The 17,710-nt window shown below is 41.1% G+C and overlaps 1 protein-coding gene across 4 annotated transcripts in view; it reads right to left on the reverse strand.

Moving 5' to 3' along the window:
* Nucleotides 1-17,710, reverse strand: part of LOC108234864 (sodium/potassium/calcium exchanger 2) — a 65,449-nt gene that overhangs the window by 29,937 nt on the left and 17,802 nt on the right. For 3 of the 4 annotated variants that reach the window (XM_017414440.3, XM_037976633.1, XM_017414435.3), the window contains exons 3-4: nt 7,246-7,284; nt 4,827-4,935 (exon numbers count right to left, since the gene is read on the reverse strand). In XM_017414440.3, the coding sequence (XP_017269929.1) occupies nt 4,827-4,935; nt 7,246-7,284 (148 nt within the window). The remainder of the gene's footprint in view (nt 1-4,826; nt 4,936-7,245; nt 7,285-17,710) is intronic. The other variant, XM_017414436.3, reaches the window with a different exon arrangement.

Consider the following 17,710-nt stretch of genomic DNA (forward strand, 5'->3'; position numbering starts at 1 on the left):
GAATCTGAACATAAAAGAATAAATTAAAAAATTTGGTAATGGTAGAAAACAGTGAGATTGGAGGATTGGTACCACTCTGCGGAGCACACGAACCTTTTGGTGAAAACAAAATAATATCCTGGTTGTTTTTTCACGTTTCGAAAGCGATAAATGCAGGAATGGCGTCAATCCTCAGATCCAACTTCATGCAAGGCAGTAAATAAACATTTCTCTGACACAAAATGTCCTGCATGTCGAACCGACAGTCCTTCCCCAGGTTTCTGAGTCGACGTAGCTCAAATTTAGCATCTTCTTTAGTAATTAACCCCAAAACAAAATGCATAAAATATGTGAAGAAAAGAAACTTTGAATAATTTTATTTAAAAATTGAGCGCAGTGAGCCAAAGCACAGATCGGACCATGCAGGAGGAAGAGAGTAAAAATAGTAGAAAAGCTAGAATCCTATTTATAAGACTCCAATTATTTTTAAAAACGGAGATTTTTCTAACACATTTGCGCACACAGGTCGAGGTTTTGTTGAGAAAAACTGATATTTTAATAGAGATTTTAAACTCCCTGTTTAAGGTGTATTTTGAGGTTCAAAACTTTCCAGAAATGAGGCTTTAGCAGCTCGTTTCGCACATTCCCACCTATTCTTTGCACCCCAAAAACCCCAACAACAGTAGAAGGTGATATTTCTAAGATTTCTGCGTCTGTCTCGCTTCATTCGAATCCTGTTGCCGCCAAACTTTGACCATTTGCTGAAGAGGTAAAACAAAAAAAAAAACAGCTGACGGTGCATAATTCGCCTGTCAGAAAGTTGGCAATCGTAATCGAAATCCAAAGCACGACTTCCCTCACGCAACAGTCTTTGACCCCCATGACATTGAAATCAATAGGGATCATCCCTGACCCATGAGGTGTCCAGCAGTTTGACGTTCCAACGTTAAACGGTTGCAGAATTAAAGCATCCCGTCTTAAGACAGGCGTCTAAAAACAAAAGGAAATTGTAAACAGTAGGTAACACGCCACTCAAGTTTACAAAACAAACAAAAATAAAACAAGATACTTTTGTTCTGAGATAATCTTTGGTCAGGCTAAGAATGTTCTGATGCTTTGTGAATGTGGACATTGTCGCCACCTAGTGGTGCAGTGTGGTTATTTTAGCGTTTTTGTTAAACACGTTTGGAAAGCAAATGTTTCTTTTTAATAATGTAGAAAAAACTGTTAATTGAAATAAATGTCTGAAGTGCCGTAGACATGGTTTAAGGTCCTGTTGATGATTTATTTATTTTTTTAGTTTCTATTTTGTCTTTGTCGACACATTCTAATAAAAACACTAAAATACTCCTGCTGCGCCACTAGGTGGAGACAAAGTCTACATTAACAACACGTCGAAATGCAGAGAAAAGACATTCTTAGCTTTCCCAAACATGTTTTATTCTTTGATATCATTTAATGTTGCTTCTGTTATTAATCAGTCAGCTCATGATCGTGGTTTTATGGTGACAGGATTGGGGAAAAAGTGAGAAAAAACAGTGAAAACGATTCAACATCGTAAAATGGTCGGCTACGTCATTACTTCTGGAAAGCTCTGCATCTCCTGTAGAGATGAATCCACTCTAAACAAAAATGTTAAAAGTCTCCACTTTCGTTTCGAGTCTGGACGGGGAGAAAAGTTTTTAAAAACACTCGGCGTATTGCGGTCAGGGTCCAAAACCCACACGGAGACGCACACGAACTCCGTACCGCTAACCAACCAACCAACCCCGCTCTAAAAGTCTTAACAGGACGACGAAAACCACTTACAAACGCTGGCCGAACAACCTCAGCCTCTCTGACAGCGTGAACAGCTTATTTTGAGAGATGCCCATAAAAAATGTATAGAACAAGTCCTGCCGCCTCCCCGCAGCCGGGAGCAGACGAGGACAAGCAGCACAGCCTCCATCTTTTTTTTTTTTTTCCTCTTTCTGCTGCGAGCTAATCAAGAAAACTCTCGACGGCATTAACAAAATCTGTAAAATACGCCCAACACACTTTTCGAGGAATCTCCCTGCGCCATCTGCTCACTTTATTTTGCTCTCAAAGTACTTCAGTAATTGAAATGCAACTGATATCAATTTTATACGGCAGATCTTTCCGGAGTGCCACACTGAAATGTCTAAATAATGTATTCAGATTAACGGGATTAGCCTTTAGGTGTTGCTTTTGTTCTCTCCGGTAATTTATTCAGGCTTCACGTCATGTCACGCTGTACTTGTTGTTTCAGTGCATTCATTTCTCGTCACTAGTTTGCCAAAAGAGCCATCAGTCAAATCTGGTACAGTTTGTTCTGCGTTCGTGCTGAATTTGCCTGCTTCAACGATTAAATCATCAACACACAGACGCTTAATTTAAACTCTAATATTAGAATTCTTTATAGTGACTCAAACAAAAACAAATAGATATGTATTTTAAGCGACTGAGCATTAAATATTTCATGTTTTGTACACTGAAGCAGAGTAAATTAGAAGTACGTGTCGCGCTAACGATGTATTTTATCGTGCAGGTACGGGTAGCGAGGATTTAACGTTTCATTCAACGTGATGTCAGAACGAATACACGGAAGAACAGAGTAATTTTGATTCAGTGTATATCTGCATATTGATGTCTACTTAGAACGCCCATCTTTGCACGTTAGTCATTTCTGGGCCGACTCACTGAAGGTTTCCATGAAAGCAAAGTCTCTTTGGGGTTAAAACTAAAGCGCCTTCTGAATCCTCGGCGGGCGTCTGCTACGACAAATACACGAGCCGAGAGAAGGAACGGTCAGTCTGACTCTTGTGGGTTTTGTAGATGTGGCTTTTATGATCGTCGAGCGATACCGACAATCACGGCTTTTCTATAAACATTCAATCCACACCAAACAGATTTCTTTTTTTTTTTTCCAGTTTGATCTGTTAGTATCTGTTTAACAAGTAACACGAAGCACCTGTTCATGCAACAAGAGTCAGCTGGTTCCAAGTTTAACTAAGTGGAACAAACCTGGCTGCACTTGTTTAAAAAAAAAAAAAAAATCATTCCATACAATTCAAACGATTTCAACTTAGCCTCAGTTCAATTAAGAATAAATATTTCAGCTTCAACACGTTGAGTTGAGCAGTCCCACTTGGGTTACATGAGGGTTGGAAAGTGGCAGAGATTTCCGGAAACTTTCCTTGGGAATTATGGAAATTTATGGGAAATGACTAGAACTGGAACTGTATGGTATGCACGGCACAGTTTAACCTTTTAACGGCTAAATTGGATTTTTTAACCATTCAGTTGAGAACCAATGTGACAAAATTTCATTCTAGTGCTCTAGTTTTTACGTCCTTAAATCCATCCATCCATCCATCCATCCATCCATCCATCCATCCATCCATCCATCCATCCATCTTTTGTTTTGACATTGGAAATTGAAATAATTAACAAACACAACTCTTGTTTTTTCCTGTTTTTTGTCTCCATAAGAACAAAACAAAAATTGGTAAATTGCATGTCACAAAAAGAAGAAAAAAAAGAAACAACACCGAAATGTCTAAATCTATGTAAAGAAAGTGTCAAATTTTATTCACACAACTGGGAACAAAACTATTTAACTCTTATTTGATCATCGTTTTTGGCTTTTAATGTAATTTTATCTGCATAAAAAAACTTATTTCAGTCAGCTGCATTTCACCACAAAACTATTTACAACTTTGGACAAATTGTTTTACGTGTTATTATTTCCACCTGTCCCTACACAACCAGGTGATAATTTATTATTATTTAGGGCGGAGTACCTCTCGTGGTGCAGCAATGAAATCTGGTTGTTTTAATCAAGAATCCCAACTATGTTTAAAATCCATGTTTTGGGCCAATCATAAAAAGTCCAGACTTATTCCCATTTATTCTTGGTAATTCCCCCAGAAATTTCCATGAATTCCCCATGATTTTCAACCCTGGTTTTAAATGACACAAACATAATTGCTTCATCTTTAAAAACAAACAAAAAAAAAACAATTCTGGGGAATTTTTTCCCATGTTTTTTTGGTTTTTTGAGTGTTTGTACCAAGACATTATTGCAAAATGTCAATTTTTTATGGATGATCAGTTACATAACAGACAAAAATAAGGATTTCTAAAAAAAAAAAAAGAAAAAAGAGGAGTGAAATAATTAATTATACGAGCTTCGGTTCTCAACACATTAGACTTTATCATGTAGTGAGTAACTCAAAATCTAATTTGGGACACTCCAAGGACAAATTTGTCTCAGACCCCTGCTGCCCGTAAACAGGAAATTTCTGTAATTTGCCCTCATCTTCCCAGGGTGGGATGAGAATTAGACGACACGTTACCATCTTCATCCCTCCTCTGAGCTCTGACACAGCTGTTTTACATTTTCTTCAGCTGAGCTAATAGGCCATCATCTTGGATTAAAAGAAAATGATCTCCCTCCTCAGCTGAGCAAAGAAACGGCACAGAGCTCATCCCGACTCATAGAGACAGTTATTGAAAATGGGATAAATCAGGTGTAGTTTAATTTTAATGCTAAAACGTATGGATTTGCTAGAAATGAATGCAGTTATTACGAATACATTTTCATTTGGGAAACGCACTAAGAGCTACGAGCACAGTGGGTGCGATTTAACATGAGTTAAAAGCTGCCTTTTCCTGAGGGTCTCTAAGTTTGGTCCTGTCTGTTTCTGAGTCACGGAAAGAAGATTAAGGCAACTTCAAGACGGTTGACCCATTCCAGGCCGGCTCAGCCTGAAAGCATACAACTGTGCCCAGAAAAAAAAACAACAGAATTTACAGGCGCTGTAGTCCCGAGACGTTCGCCTTACCTTCACTCAAAGGGTCCAGGGTGTGAATCATCAGCTGGAAAATGCTGTTCCTCATCAAGCTGTTGTGCAAAGAGGCAGAACTGCCGCCCCTCTGGAGGCGAGGCCGGGCCTACGGGAGAAGAGGTAAAGTGTCAGGAATGGTCCCTACCAAGTTCTCTGTTTCAATAAATGCCCCCAAAAAACCCAAATTACCACCATGTGTTGCTACATGAAGTGGGTTGAGAGACCTAAAAGATAAACCTGAGCAAAAATATCAAATCAAAAATGGATCCCTTGACCTAACTGCTTTCTTTTAAAGACAGAAATGCAACTACTCCTGCATACTGCTTAAGTAATATCCCATATTGCTATAATAATGGTTATGGTATTGCTAGAATATTATAATATTAATAAAATTACTAATAAAATTGCTCATTGATAAACAATAAAGACCAAAAGCCAATATCTCGCTGGGCTTTGACTGCTGGAGACTAGTTGGTGAATGGATTTCCAAAGGAGGGACTAAAGTGTCTTGAAATGGTCTCATGGCTCGTAGTCGCCACTAGAGTTTGGAATATGAGACAAATTTTCTCTCAAAACCATCACAGGCGTCTCAAACTATTCTCAATTTAGTTTTTTTTTTTTGTATTTCTCGAGCACCAGAGGCGTATTTTGACACCTGCAGGGGACACAAAACTTCTGAAATGTCCAGGTCAGACAACACTGATAATAAATAATAATTATTGGGAAAAAAAGGTCCCAATCTGCCTATTTTCATTTAAAAAGTGTACTGTAGTAGACTGAACTATAAACGTGCGGGCGCCTGCCGAGGTGAGCAGAAAGCAGCCGGGCGGAGTACTGCAAGACGTAAATTCAGACATTTTTCTGTTTTCCTTCGTCTTTTTTTCTCATTTGCATCAAAAACTCTCCAATGAAAGGTCCCGGTCATGACCTGAACATGACTGGAGGAGCTCTGTACACAAATAAAGGCAGTAATATTCACAATTTGTCCAGATTTTGGGAAGACGGCAACTGAAAATTTGCCTATTTTTTCTCACAGTTTAAAGTTGCCAACTCCAGCAATCGCACCCCATTGAGACACTGGCAAAAAGTAAAAAACAAAACAAAACCAGCTACTACATTTAGTTGTAGTTTTAAAGTAAATCTGTTGCTCAAAATATTGGCGCTTTTCTGTTGTTCTTTGTAAAGTAACCTCGGGAGCCTGACAGGCTGATGTTCACCAGTTATTCAACCAAGTTATGGCAAAGCTGCAGGTTGTTAAATTCATAGACATGCTAACTCTTTTGGTTTCAAAACTGCATTTTCTAAAAAAAAGAAAGGTGGGCGTTGCTCTTCTCATAAGACGAGTCATGACCATCAGTGTCTTTTGTTACCAGGAAAAAAATAATAATTCAAACAGCAAACTTTGTCTTTTTGTTCTAAGGAGAAAACTCCAGAAGCCATCATAGTAACTAACTACCTCTAATTGAAAGGTATTTTAAATGTCAGAAACAGTATGATGGGAAAAAAGTGGTTTACCTTGAAACTGGACACTAAACCAGATCTAATGCTTCTTTTAAAATGTCTGAATTACAGCAGCTTCTCGTTCTTGTTTGTGAGCTTACAGCGTTTCATTTTCATTATAGTGAAAGGTCATTAAAGGTGTGTATTCTTTAACTGTTGTGCATCTACATTACATTCATCACCATTTGCTAGTGAATACTCTACGATCTTGGTGATACGTCTCGTTAATCCTCTTTACGATTAAACCCCCCGAGCAGAACCCGCAGCCCTGTAAATATCGTGGAGAGCTGCGGCTTCTTAAAAATGGAAGCCTCATCGTTTGAGACGGGCGCGATCATTTCGCGACACCTGAGCTGCCTCTCCCAGAAGAGCCCTTTCCAAGGTCACCGCACTCCCCTCCCATCAGCAGCCGAGGCTGAACAGTGGGAAAAAAAATCAGGTGTCGTCGCAGGTGACAGCTGTTGGGAGCGTGTCCGCCTCTGGATGCTCACAGGTGATGCGTAGGCGCCGGAGGTGTCAGCTACTAATTCACAAGTCCGTATGGGTGAGAGCTGGAGGCGAAGGAGACGATGTGGACCGGTGGGGGGGGTTGCGAAAGGTGGCCCTGAAGAATTACCTTCTGCTTCTCAGTTTTATTCGTCTTCCTTTTCGTTTCTGCATGGAAGCTTTTAAGAACTATGCAATCTTAAGATCGAAACACATCCTGGATGTTTGTCTTTTCCTTGCTGCGACTAAAAAAGGGCTTCAGAAAACAGACGGCGCCGCTCTCTGCACAAAAAAGGAGGCTGAGGGTTAGAAATAGCAGCGTGCGTGTCTTGTTCACAGTGTGGTGGGAGAAAGACGCTAATAACGTCGACACAGAAACGGGGACAAACACAGAAGCAGACGGCAAAAGTGTCAATCAGACAAGACCTACCGACAACTTGCCATCATCCTCAGGCGCCCCGGGACTCGCCTTCTCATCCAACACAAAGAGAAGAGGAAGTAAAAGGAGGGGAGGGGGGAGAGAAGAAGAGAAAGAGAAAACAAGACATACATGTGAAGCATGCCACACACAGAGACGAGACGAAAAGAGGACACAGAAAGACAGCACAGCACAGAAACGGTGATGACTGACTGTGATGTGAATGGGCGAGACTTGAGGGACGGATTCCTCCCCACTGCTGTGACACCCTGTTGTTGCAAGCTGAGCAGAATTAGACTGCGTCTGCTGTAGTTTCCTTGAAATTTGTTCAAAAATGACATTTCAAATGGTCATTTAGATCAAGGGTATTGACTCCTACCTCAATTGCTGGCGTTTCTCAGAACACGTAAAACAACTAAATTCAGGTTTTTAGGATTCAATACATTTATAAGGGATTAATGCAGTGGGAAATGTCTATGGCTTAAGACAGTGGTCTCCTTGAGGGCCACCATCCTGCAGGTTTTCCTTGTTTCTCTGCTCCAACACACCTGACTTGAATCAATGGGTGATTAACAGGCTTCTGCAGAACATGAAGAGGTGATTTAACCACTGAATCAGATGTGTTGGAGCAGAGAAACAAGGAAAACATGCAGGATGGTGGCCCAAAGAGGACCAGGATTGGACACCCCTGCTCTAAGATAATACAGGTTTGATTTAAATAAAAATATTCAAATATAGACAAGCCTTGGTATTGAACTGTGGTGCGACCCGACTGATGTAAGTCGCTGCATAATTTAATTTCTTGTGGACATACGGTGCCACACGAAGGTTTCGAAGCACCTCTAATTTCTTTATATTTTGCTTCCAAGGAGCCAGACTTGCTTGTAATCTTCTAAAGTGCTCTTGATCAATACAGTTCTTCTTTCCAAAGACCTTTTTCAAAGTTTCATTTTTTTTTCTTTCCACGCTCATTTTCTGTCCAATTCTTGTACCTGGCCAATACAGCATGTTGTTCAGTTTGTGTTTAAAAGTAGGAAAGTGGAAAAGGAGTACAAAATAAGTGTCAGGCCTAAAAAGCTATCTGCAGCGGATGAACTTGAAGTCATGGCTTTTAGAAAGAGGAAAGAAAACATCCTGCAAAGACCTCGGAGATGCAGTCGATCATCGACTGTACGTCAAGTTCTCAGCCAACAACTCTTTATAGATTACCTTGTTGGTGCTAAAATACTGTTGTTAACTTTACTACTATACTAGTTAGCTATTTAGCTAGTACGTTAGGTAGCTACCAGCTAAAATTAAAATTCAAAGCTGGTTGTTTGTAAGTCTGTTATCTGTAGACAGAAGATTCATCTCTTGAGTTTTGGAGGCTTTTATGTCAGAGAAAACATTTCTCTCACATTGATTAGGCACTGGACTGAAAATGAGCGACAAAGCAAAACTTTGAGAAAGAAATAATAATCAGGACCACTTTAAAAGATTACAAAAGTCTGGCTCCTCGAAGGGAAAAACGGAAATAAACAAGGGACGGCTCAAGACTTCTGCACAGTGGCACAGCGGTCTCGAGCCACGGGGTCGAGAACATTGTTTCTAGACTTGCTGGACGAATATCGAGGCGCAGTTCTTCGGCGGGCGACGAGAACATTTCTGCAGCACTGAGAGCTTCGTGGTTGTGCACTGAGAAAAAGCGTGGTGGCACGGACACGCTTCCAAAAACTGAGTAATCAGAGATGAAGGGGCCTGGTCAAGGCAGGAAAACAACAAGCTGACACTCAGGGTTCCTTCATGGGTCAAAAATAACCCAACAAAACGTCCATTAAGACACGAACGTGTGCAACGCTTCACCAGTCGGGGTTTTACAGCAGCAGCCATTTTTAGCAAAAGTTACAAAAAAGCCTCAAGTGTGTGTGACTGTCTTAAAAGATATGAGAAGAAAAACTGAATTGTCTAATGCAATAAAAAAACATGTCAATGGAAGAAACCAGGAACTTTTAGTTAAAGATGGTGACCGTAGCCTCATTTTGAGGTGGACGGCGTGTCTTCTTATTTTAACAGAGATCAGATGAAGGTTATCGAGCGCAAAATATAAAACAGTTCTGAGTTGCACAATTTGTACAAGGCTAAAGATCCCAGGAAAAAAAGGTTTATTTTGGCCTTAAAGAGGTTCTGGGTAAGTACTTGTTCAGGTTTGGACCTGAAGTATCTGTTCCATTTAAACCTGTTAATGTCATGAATGTAAGTGTTTTTGGGTTTTGGTTTTTTGTTTGTTTCCTATTCATGCTGTTTTGGATTTCATGCCTCGTCACCATTCACCTCCCCAGTATTTTTCCACCCATGCCTGCCACGCCCACCTCACCTGCTCCTCGTTCAGCCCACAGCTGCATCCCATAATCATCTTCCCTCTGTCTTTATAACCGGTCTCTGTTTAGTCACTTATCACTGGGTCATTCCATTATAAGGCGTGGAGACAGAGGTGAACCCAAAACGCAGACTCATAGCGGATGATAATGAAAACTAATTTATTAACTAAAGAAAACAGTCAAAACAAAAGGACTGACGTGGCAGCAAAACTAACAAAGACAAAATCCAAAAATGAGAGACAGGGCATGGCAAGGAGCAAGACACAAGTAGACAAAACGGAACGACCCAGTGATAAGTGACAAAACAGAGACCGGTTATAAAGACAGAGGGAAGATGATTATGGGATGCAGCTGTGGGCTGAACGAGGAGCAGGTGAGGTGGGCGTGGCAGGCATGGGTGGAAAAATACTGGGGAGGTGAATGGTGACGAGGCATGAAATCCAAAACAGCATGAATAGGAAACAAACAAAAAACCAAAACCCAAAAACACTTACATTCATGACAGTTAAACTTGAAGTAATTTCCAAAACAAATTAATAATAAAAAAAATGGTATACTTGTAGGAAAATTCTCCAAAAGACTCAATGCCTTCGCTAAAAAGATGCTTTGCAACCACATCTGGTTATTCACGTTTTTGCTGACATGAAAAGTTAAACGAGTAATGCAGTAAAAGGTGATTATTTTACATCTAGTTGAAGACAAAAGGCTGCTTCTGTCCACAAGTAAGACCTCTATAATTTTCCTAATTAAACATGACGCCTTTTTTCGAAAGTGTTATTAACTTAACTTCAGCAAGCACGCCTCTTGACGCTGCTTTAAATTTACTGCGCAAACGAGCGAGGCAGCATGCCTTCCGTCTAACTTTGAGGAAGAAAAGAAAACGAGCAGATCACGCCAGCTTTTTGTGTCAACTTTTGTCGCATCGCTCCGAAGAGAGGCTCTTGTCTTTTTAACACTCGCTCGATTTTCTGCCGTCGTTCTCAGCAGGCCTTTTTTTGGCACGTACAACGCTGTAACAGTTTATTTTTGAAACAAAAGACTTTCACCAACTGCCTGACTGAAGCACGCTCACTTCATCTTCAATTAAAAAAAAAAAAAAAAAAAAAGGAGGGGAGGGAGGGTGTGAAACAACAGTCGTTCAAGGCCTGCGTCTCGAAATGCAAGGGAACAAAACACAGAGCTTTTTGTTCGGATCTTAGAATACCAGGGCCTTTGTTTCACTGCCTACACGGTTTCAAAGAGGAATGTGTAGAATGTGGAGGTGCTGATAAGGTCCCCTCATTTGCCGAATAAAATTCAGACACTAATCCGGTTTGATCTTGTATTTAAATATGCAGGGCAAGCGCAGAAAATTTTAAGAGAGCGGCTTTGCAGCTGGTCGACTCAGTGATTCATTTGCATGCTAAATAACTCTGCATCACGCTGAATACCAAATCTTTTTGCTAACAGCACAAAAAAAAGAGTGCGGGCGCTAACTCGTTTATCCGGTGAAAACTTCTGAGGGTGTTGCTGACTCTGCTTCATCCGGTTGAAACGTCTGAGGAGACTGAGAGCTCCGGTTCGTCCTGTGAAGAGTGCTGAGGTGGACTCTGGTCCATCCGGTGAAAACCTGTGGCGTAGTTGACTCCGTTTTTCCAGTAAAAACTGAATTGAGCGTTACTGACTCTGGTTCATCGAGTGAAAACTTGTGGTTGACTCCAGTTTATCTGGTGAGAACTTCTGAAGGTGTCGCTGACCCCGAATTATTCAACTACAACTTTTCATGGGATCGTTGACTTTGGTTTATTCTGTAAAAAGTGCCGAGGTGGACGCCAATTCAACTCCTGAAAACTTTATAAGGGTGTTGATGACCACGGTTCATCCGGTAAAACCTGATGATAGTGTGGTTGACTCCGGTTTATCTGGTGAAAACTTCCAAAATGGACTGAAAGTTTATCTGAACCGTGGTGACTTGGTGGTCTGTGCCGTGGTCTGGTAATCCTGAGGCTGCAGGTTTGAGCCCAGGTTGCGTCAGGAAGGACATCCGAAGTAGATCAGTTGCCACGGTGAGGTAACTGGGCTACATCTATGCCGTCATTTCCCATTATGAGATATCGTCTTCAGCTACAATCCCTTCTTGGGAAGTGGATCGTGTTCTCCTAAGCTCACGCTGTCGAAGGCGACTGTACGAAGACGAATATGGAAAGTTATCTGTTGCACGTCTGAAGATCCCAGCTTATCACCATAAAGGGAATTGAATGTACTTGAATCCATACTGTTAAAGTTCGTCTCAGTGGGACGTGTGTGTTTTATACAACTGGGTGTGGTAAATGTTTATAAAAAGAAGCAGCCCCCAGAGAAACGGGGGATTTCACTGATTGGGCCAGAATTCTCGATTCGGCACAGACTCTGTTATTTTGAATGAACTCTCACTGTTCAAGAATAACTTATGTCTGTAAAGTCCTTTCTGTGATCATTCACTTCGCCGCTGAAGACCCAGAAGAACGTCCACCACTTTGAAGACACTTCAACGGCTTTCATGTTCGATTCACTCGCTGCAGCGACCCCCTGAGGATGGGAGCAGCCAAAAGAATGACAATGAACTCCGGTTCATCCGGAAAAAACTGCTGATGGCGTGATTACCTCCAGTTTATCAAATGAAAACTTCTGAGCTGGTTGCAGCACCCAGTGCATCCGATGAAAACATCCGATTTGGACTCTGATTCATCTGGTGAAAGTTTATCCGAGCCGCGGTAACTTGGTGGTCTGGTAATCCTGAGGCTGCAGGTTTGAGCCCAGGGTGCATCAGGAAAGAAATCCAATGTAGAACAATTGCCACGGCTTTCATACGAGGTTCGCTTGCTGCGGCGACCCCCTGAAGATGGGAGCAGCCAAAAGAACGGCGACAAAACTCCAGTTTATCCGACGAAAACTGAGCATGTCGCCGACTCCGGTTTATCCGGTGAAAACTTCTGACGGCGAAAGCATTGGAAATAAACTGTTTGTAGCCTCCTTTGTTAATTAAGCCTCAAATTCAAACTTTTAGATTAAACTCGCTGTGACCGGAAAGAGAAAACTTTTCCGTGTTAGATCCATTTTACGAAATAAATCGGCACTGCAGTTGCCGAGACAGTCTGTTCCCACTTCATATCACTGCTTCCGTTCAACGACTCATAATTTACCGTGCATCAGCCTTGCCTCCGCAGGTTAATTACAGAAACGAGAGGGCTAAAATAAATCATTTGCTTCAAAAAATTAAGCAGAAGTTGAGCTAATCCCGAGATTTTCCGCGGAGCGTTTCAACCCATAACCCCCTTCCCACATTTCATATCTTCAGGTTAATTCCCTGCAGGCTCTGGTATGATTATTCTGTTTGGCTCCCGAACATCCGGCTCAACGGCACGTCAGGAGGTTTAGGAGAGAGCAGGTGAACGCGCCAGATAGAAATGACGCCGTGAGTTCCTCATTAAGCCTGAGTTAAATATTATGACTAATAATCACACGGGGAGATTAGCATGTTCTCTAATGCCACCCAGCTCTTACGTAATGTCACGTCAGGATCTTTCTTGGAAGAGGATCAGCTGAGGGGGATAAATGTCCCTCTGCATCTGTGTGTGTGTGTGGGATGCTGGACTATGGAGAATTATTGATTAACAGTGTGACAGTTTGTAAAAATAGTTCGCTTCTGTTTTTACCCCTCGAAACGCTCACAAATTATCGCTGGTGGTTTCAGAGGGCTCTGCGGACTCTGATGAAACGAGAGCTGAAATTTCTGAACATTATCGATGAATTTAAGGTTTTCACGTCTCAAACTAAACCACAGAACAATAGTTTATTTCCGGGAGTCTCTCATTTGCGTTTTCCTAATGCTCCAAACCAAATTGCACGGTCAAATAATGTTTTTTTTATTAGTAATCGCTGACAGTAAATCTAATTTGTTTTTTTTTAGACATTTTTTATTAGTTTTTTGTCGTCACAAACAGAAAATTGTACACTGTACTGTCTATCAGTTTATGTGAGTATGTGAAGAGGAAGAGAAACAACAAAAGGAACAAACAACAAACAAACAAAAAAAACGCCGTACAATGTCGCATTCATGTCAAATCTTGCTTCAATGGTGGGCAAGCATATTTAAAGCCTGACATCAACACAATCATACCTAGCCGGGTGATAAAAGAAAGAAAAAGAAAGATGCATAGTGATACAAAAGGAGGGCGTTCTTTAGTGAAGACCTGGTGAGATCTTCCACTTTATAGGATTCTGACCTCTTTAGGTAAATAGTTAAGCACAGGAGACCACATATCCATGAAATGTTTCTCATTACCCTTCAGAACTGCACTAATCCTTTCATGAGGACCAACTATCACACCATTGTGTGATAGTTGGTGGTTTATCCTTAATCCAATTAACTAAAATGCATTTTCTACCCAAAAGCAATAATTTGTCACAAAGTTTGAAGTGCGATTGGGTCAGAGTGACACAAGAAGAAATAGACCTGGGTCACTCAGCTCTATAGAAATTGTACCCCAGAATCTTTTGGGTAAATCTAATTTAAATCCATCAACCTCCCTTTAAATCCCCAGCATGCTTATTGTTACACTTCAGATTTATGAAAAGGCAACGGTCACTGCTGCGTTCATCTTCTGAGCTAATTTCTTCCATTATTAAGCTTTTAAAAGTCAGCAATAAGTCCAACTCCAACATGAAAAGTGAAAGTTGAGACATTTAAATTACACACCAAACTCCAGATGCAATAAATTAAAAAATGATTGACAGTTGCTACAATACAAAAGGGGGGAAAATGGTGTCAGAGTCTTTAACTAAAGACAACAAGAGGCTTAAATGGTCTTCAATTTCTAATCATACATTTGTTTATTTTTTAAAGTTGATGTTTATTTTATTTATTCCAATTTAAAGTAGTAAAATGTATTTTTCTTACAAATTGTGGTTCTTTTTATGGTCAAAGTTGGGAATTTCTGATTGGATTTGTAAAACAGACAAATGGGGATAATGCTGATAGTTTAACGCTTTTTTTGTTGAATTGCAATGGCCATTTGCCAAAAGTCCTTCCTTAGACAGGATCTGCTATTTAAATTGTTTTGCATTAATTTCTTTTCCCCAACCACTTCAGCAGAAACAGGAATAAAAAGGTGCAGTAGTTGATGGAATAAGGTTACGCTGGTCAAATATAATCTAACAAGAACCAAATTTAAAGGGAAAGTTAGATTTTTTTGTTTAATGAGTGTTCTGGGGATCGTTATTAGCAGTTAAATCTTATCGTGGACCGACACAGTTTCAGTGGAAAGATCCTTTAAATCAGTTCTTCCCAAACTTCTCAGCTTTTGACCCATAAATTAACAGTGACAAAGGTGTGACCCCATCTGTAGGCTGTTTAAATATCCAAAAAATGGTAATGACTCTATTAAATAAGAGCATAATGACAACACAAACAGTCTGAACATCCATTATGCTATTTTTTAAAATCAATTCATGATTTGTATTTCAATTCTCTGTCACAATTATGGTGCAAACATATCATAAAAATTAGGCTTTTAATTGTATGTTGATATCTGGAGATTATAAAGACCCCTATTTGGTGTTGGATGACCCACACTGGGGTCCCGACCCCAACTTTGGGAATCACTGCTTTAAATGACCATGCAATGCAAAACTGATGGGATTGTAAAGGTTTATAAAACAAACTGGTCAGAATTAAACTATTTTTCTCCAAACTGAGGTCTTTTAAAAAGCCATCTAAGAGTGGTAAGATATTGATTGTTCATAACTTTTCCACAGAACACCCCCCGTTCACAAGATTTGAATAGTTTCTTCAAATTTTAGAGCCCCAGTCCACAAACCAAACGGACACATCCAGATCATTTCTGCAGTTTCTTCTCAGAGTATTGCAATAACTACGCTAGTCAACATCTTTGTGTAAAGCTTTGGTGTTGAAGACAGCGAGTTCCTCCGGGGAGCGCTGGTTTTATTACAGTTTACAGATAATGTCTGCTTCTTCTCTATGAGTGGTGTTAAGAGTTTAATTCATTTAAAGCCGTCTGTTGGTTTACAGCAGCTTCAGAGTCGGCGGACAGAAGAGAACTTGATGGAGAAGTGTCGGCTGTGTGGAAATAAATGCTCCGATCGAAAAAGGAGAAGGTTCTCACCCACCTTCATATCAACATCGTGATTCGACAGCACCGAGCTCATTTTATGGATCTGTTTGGTGCCTTTTTTTTTTCTTACTTTTGAACCGATCTGTTTCACTTCACCGACAGGTCTTCGTACTAAAGTGAGCTTGCTGCTTTCAGGTTAATTATTACGAAAGAAAAGGGAGACTCTTGTCAAAGCAAAGTGTCAGCTTCGAGCAAAAACTCTCGAAGAGTGTGAGCAGCTCATTGCAGAAGTGTGGGTTTCCAACAAAAAGCTTCGTCGTGGAATCAAAACCCGTTCTGCGTGACGTGAAAATGTGCAACAGTTCCTTTTAATCTCCTTTGTGAAATGTTTCATGTGGCCTCAGCAGCAAAAAAAGGCAACGTTACAGTTAATCTGAAAGTGTCAGATTACGGAAAACTTTCCCTTTCCCTGACGTACGAGGCGAGTTTCAGAACCGCAGTCCTGCACGTGCTCTCGGCGGCCGGCCTGTCTGTCAGAACGCCCCTTCGAGATCCGTCCGCCTCGATCGTCGCGCTGCAGCTGAACTGCCGAGCGGCACGACTGAGCAGCTTCAATGCAATAATGATGATCTTTAAGGAAAGAAGAGGGGGGGGGATGCACAAGTCAAAAAGCCACCCACTTGCTAATTAGTAACCCCTTAATTTTTTCTAACAAGCAGAACTAATTACAGGAGCTGCCACCGGGCTGATTTCCCACATGGCGACGCTTCCCAGGACTAAGAACGCTCCATCTTTGAATCCCCCTGCCGTCATCCAATCAGGCTCGTGCTTTGAGGAGCTGAACTGTATAAAAGGAAAACTGCTGTGTCATTTTCGTGAGCACAGGTAATCATGCAAAACTGGCTTGGATCAGGCAAAAGTCCCCGCTGTATTTTAGGCAATTAGTCCGAATATATCTATTTTTATTTTCTCGAAGATCGAATCCTTTCTGGTTTCTTCACCACATTTATGGCAGTCAGCCTATTCAGTCCTACTCTTTTTTTTATCTTTATTTGTGCTGTTTAGCCTCCCACGGTGAAAGTGTTGTTTTTTAGTAAACGTTATTCAAACGGGAATAAAAAGAGGATTTATCCAGGCTATATTTAGCTGCAGATTAAGACTTTTTTTTTTTGTTGTGGGTAAATTTCCATCAGCTGGACTGCGTTCAGACATCAAAATAGACCAAGTGTAAGAAGTCAGTGGTAAAATAAAACATGTCTATCGTTGCAAATTAAAGTGATGATAAGGCTGTTTTTGCTAAAAGACATACAAGGTTGTCGATAACAGTTAATGCCAAAGTTTTCAGCATGGATGCTGAGCAAAGTGGAGTGCTTAGAGTATCTGTTGACGATGATGCTCTGCTACTACCACACCGAATTTTAGCTGAATATCTGTAAAACTGACTGAGTGTTTTTAAAGATCAGCGGCCATCTTGAATCGGGTTAACTCCAAAAGTTAGTGAGTCGAAGGTGTACATCCGATGATAACGTTCATAGGAAGTTTCGTGAAAATCTGTCCAGTGGTTCATGAGATATTTAGCTAACAGACATAGTTGACTGCAGTAGTTAGAGGGTTAGAGGCGCAATCAGTCAGCTTTTAAAGTGTAAGTTGGGGATGAGGCTCAGTTACTACCACACCAAATTTGAGCTCTATAACTGTGAAACTGACTTGAGTTTTAGCCAATTTTGTGTTTTGTCACTTAAGTTGGTCGTGGTGGCCATCCATCCATCTTCTTCCGCTTATCCGGGGTCGGGTCGCGCAGGTAGCAGCCTAAGCAGGGAGACCCAGACTTCCCTCTCCACAGCCACTTGGTTCAGCTCCTCCAGGGGAATCCCAAGGCGTTCCCAGGCCAGCCGAGAAACATAGTCCCTCCAGCGTGTCCTGGGTCTTCCTCTGGGCCTCCTCCCGGTTGGACGTGCCCAGAAAACCTCACCAGGGAGGTGTCCAGGAGGCATCCTCACCAGATGCCCGAACCACCTCAGCTGGCTC

The sequence above is a fragment of the Kryptolebias marmoratus genome, linkage group LG7 (genome assembly GCF_001649575.2).
Source record: "Kryptolebias marmoratus isolate JLee-2015 linkage group LG7, ASM164957v2, whole genome shotgun sequence".
NCBI lineage: Eukaryota > Metazoa > Chordata > Actinopteri > Cyprinodontiformes > Rivulidae > Kryptolebias > Kryptolebias marmoratus.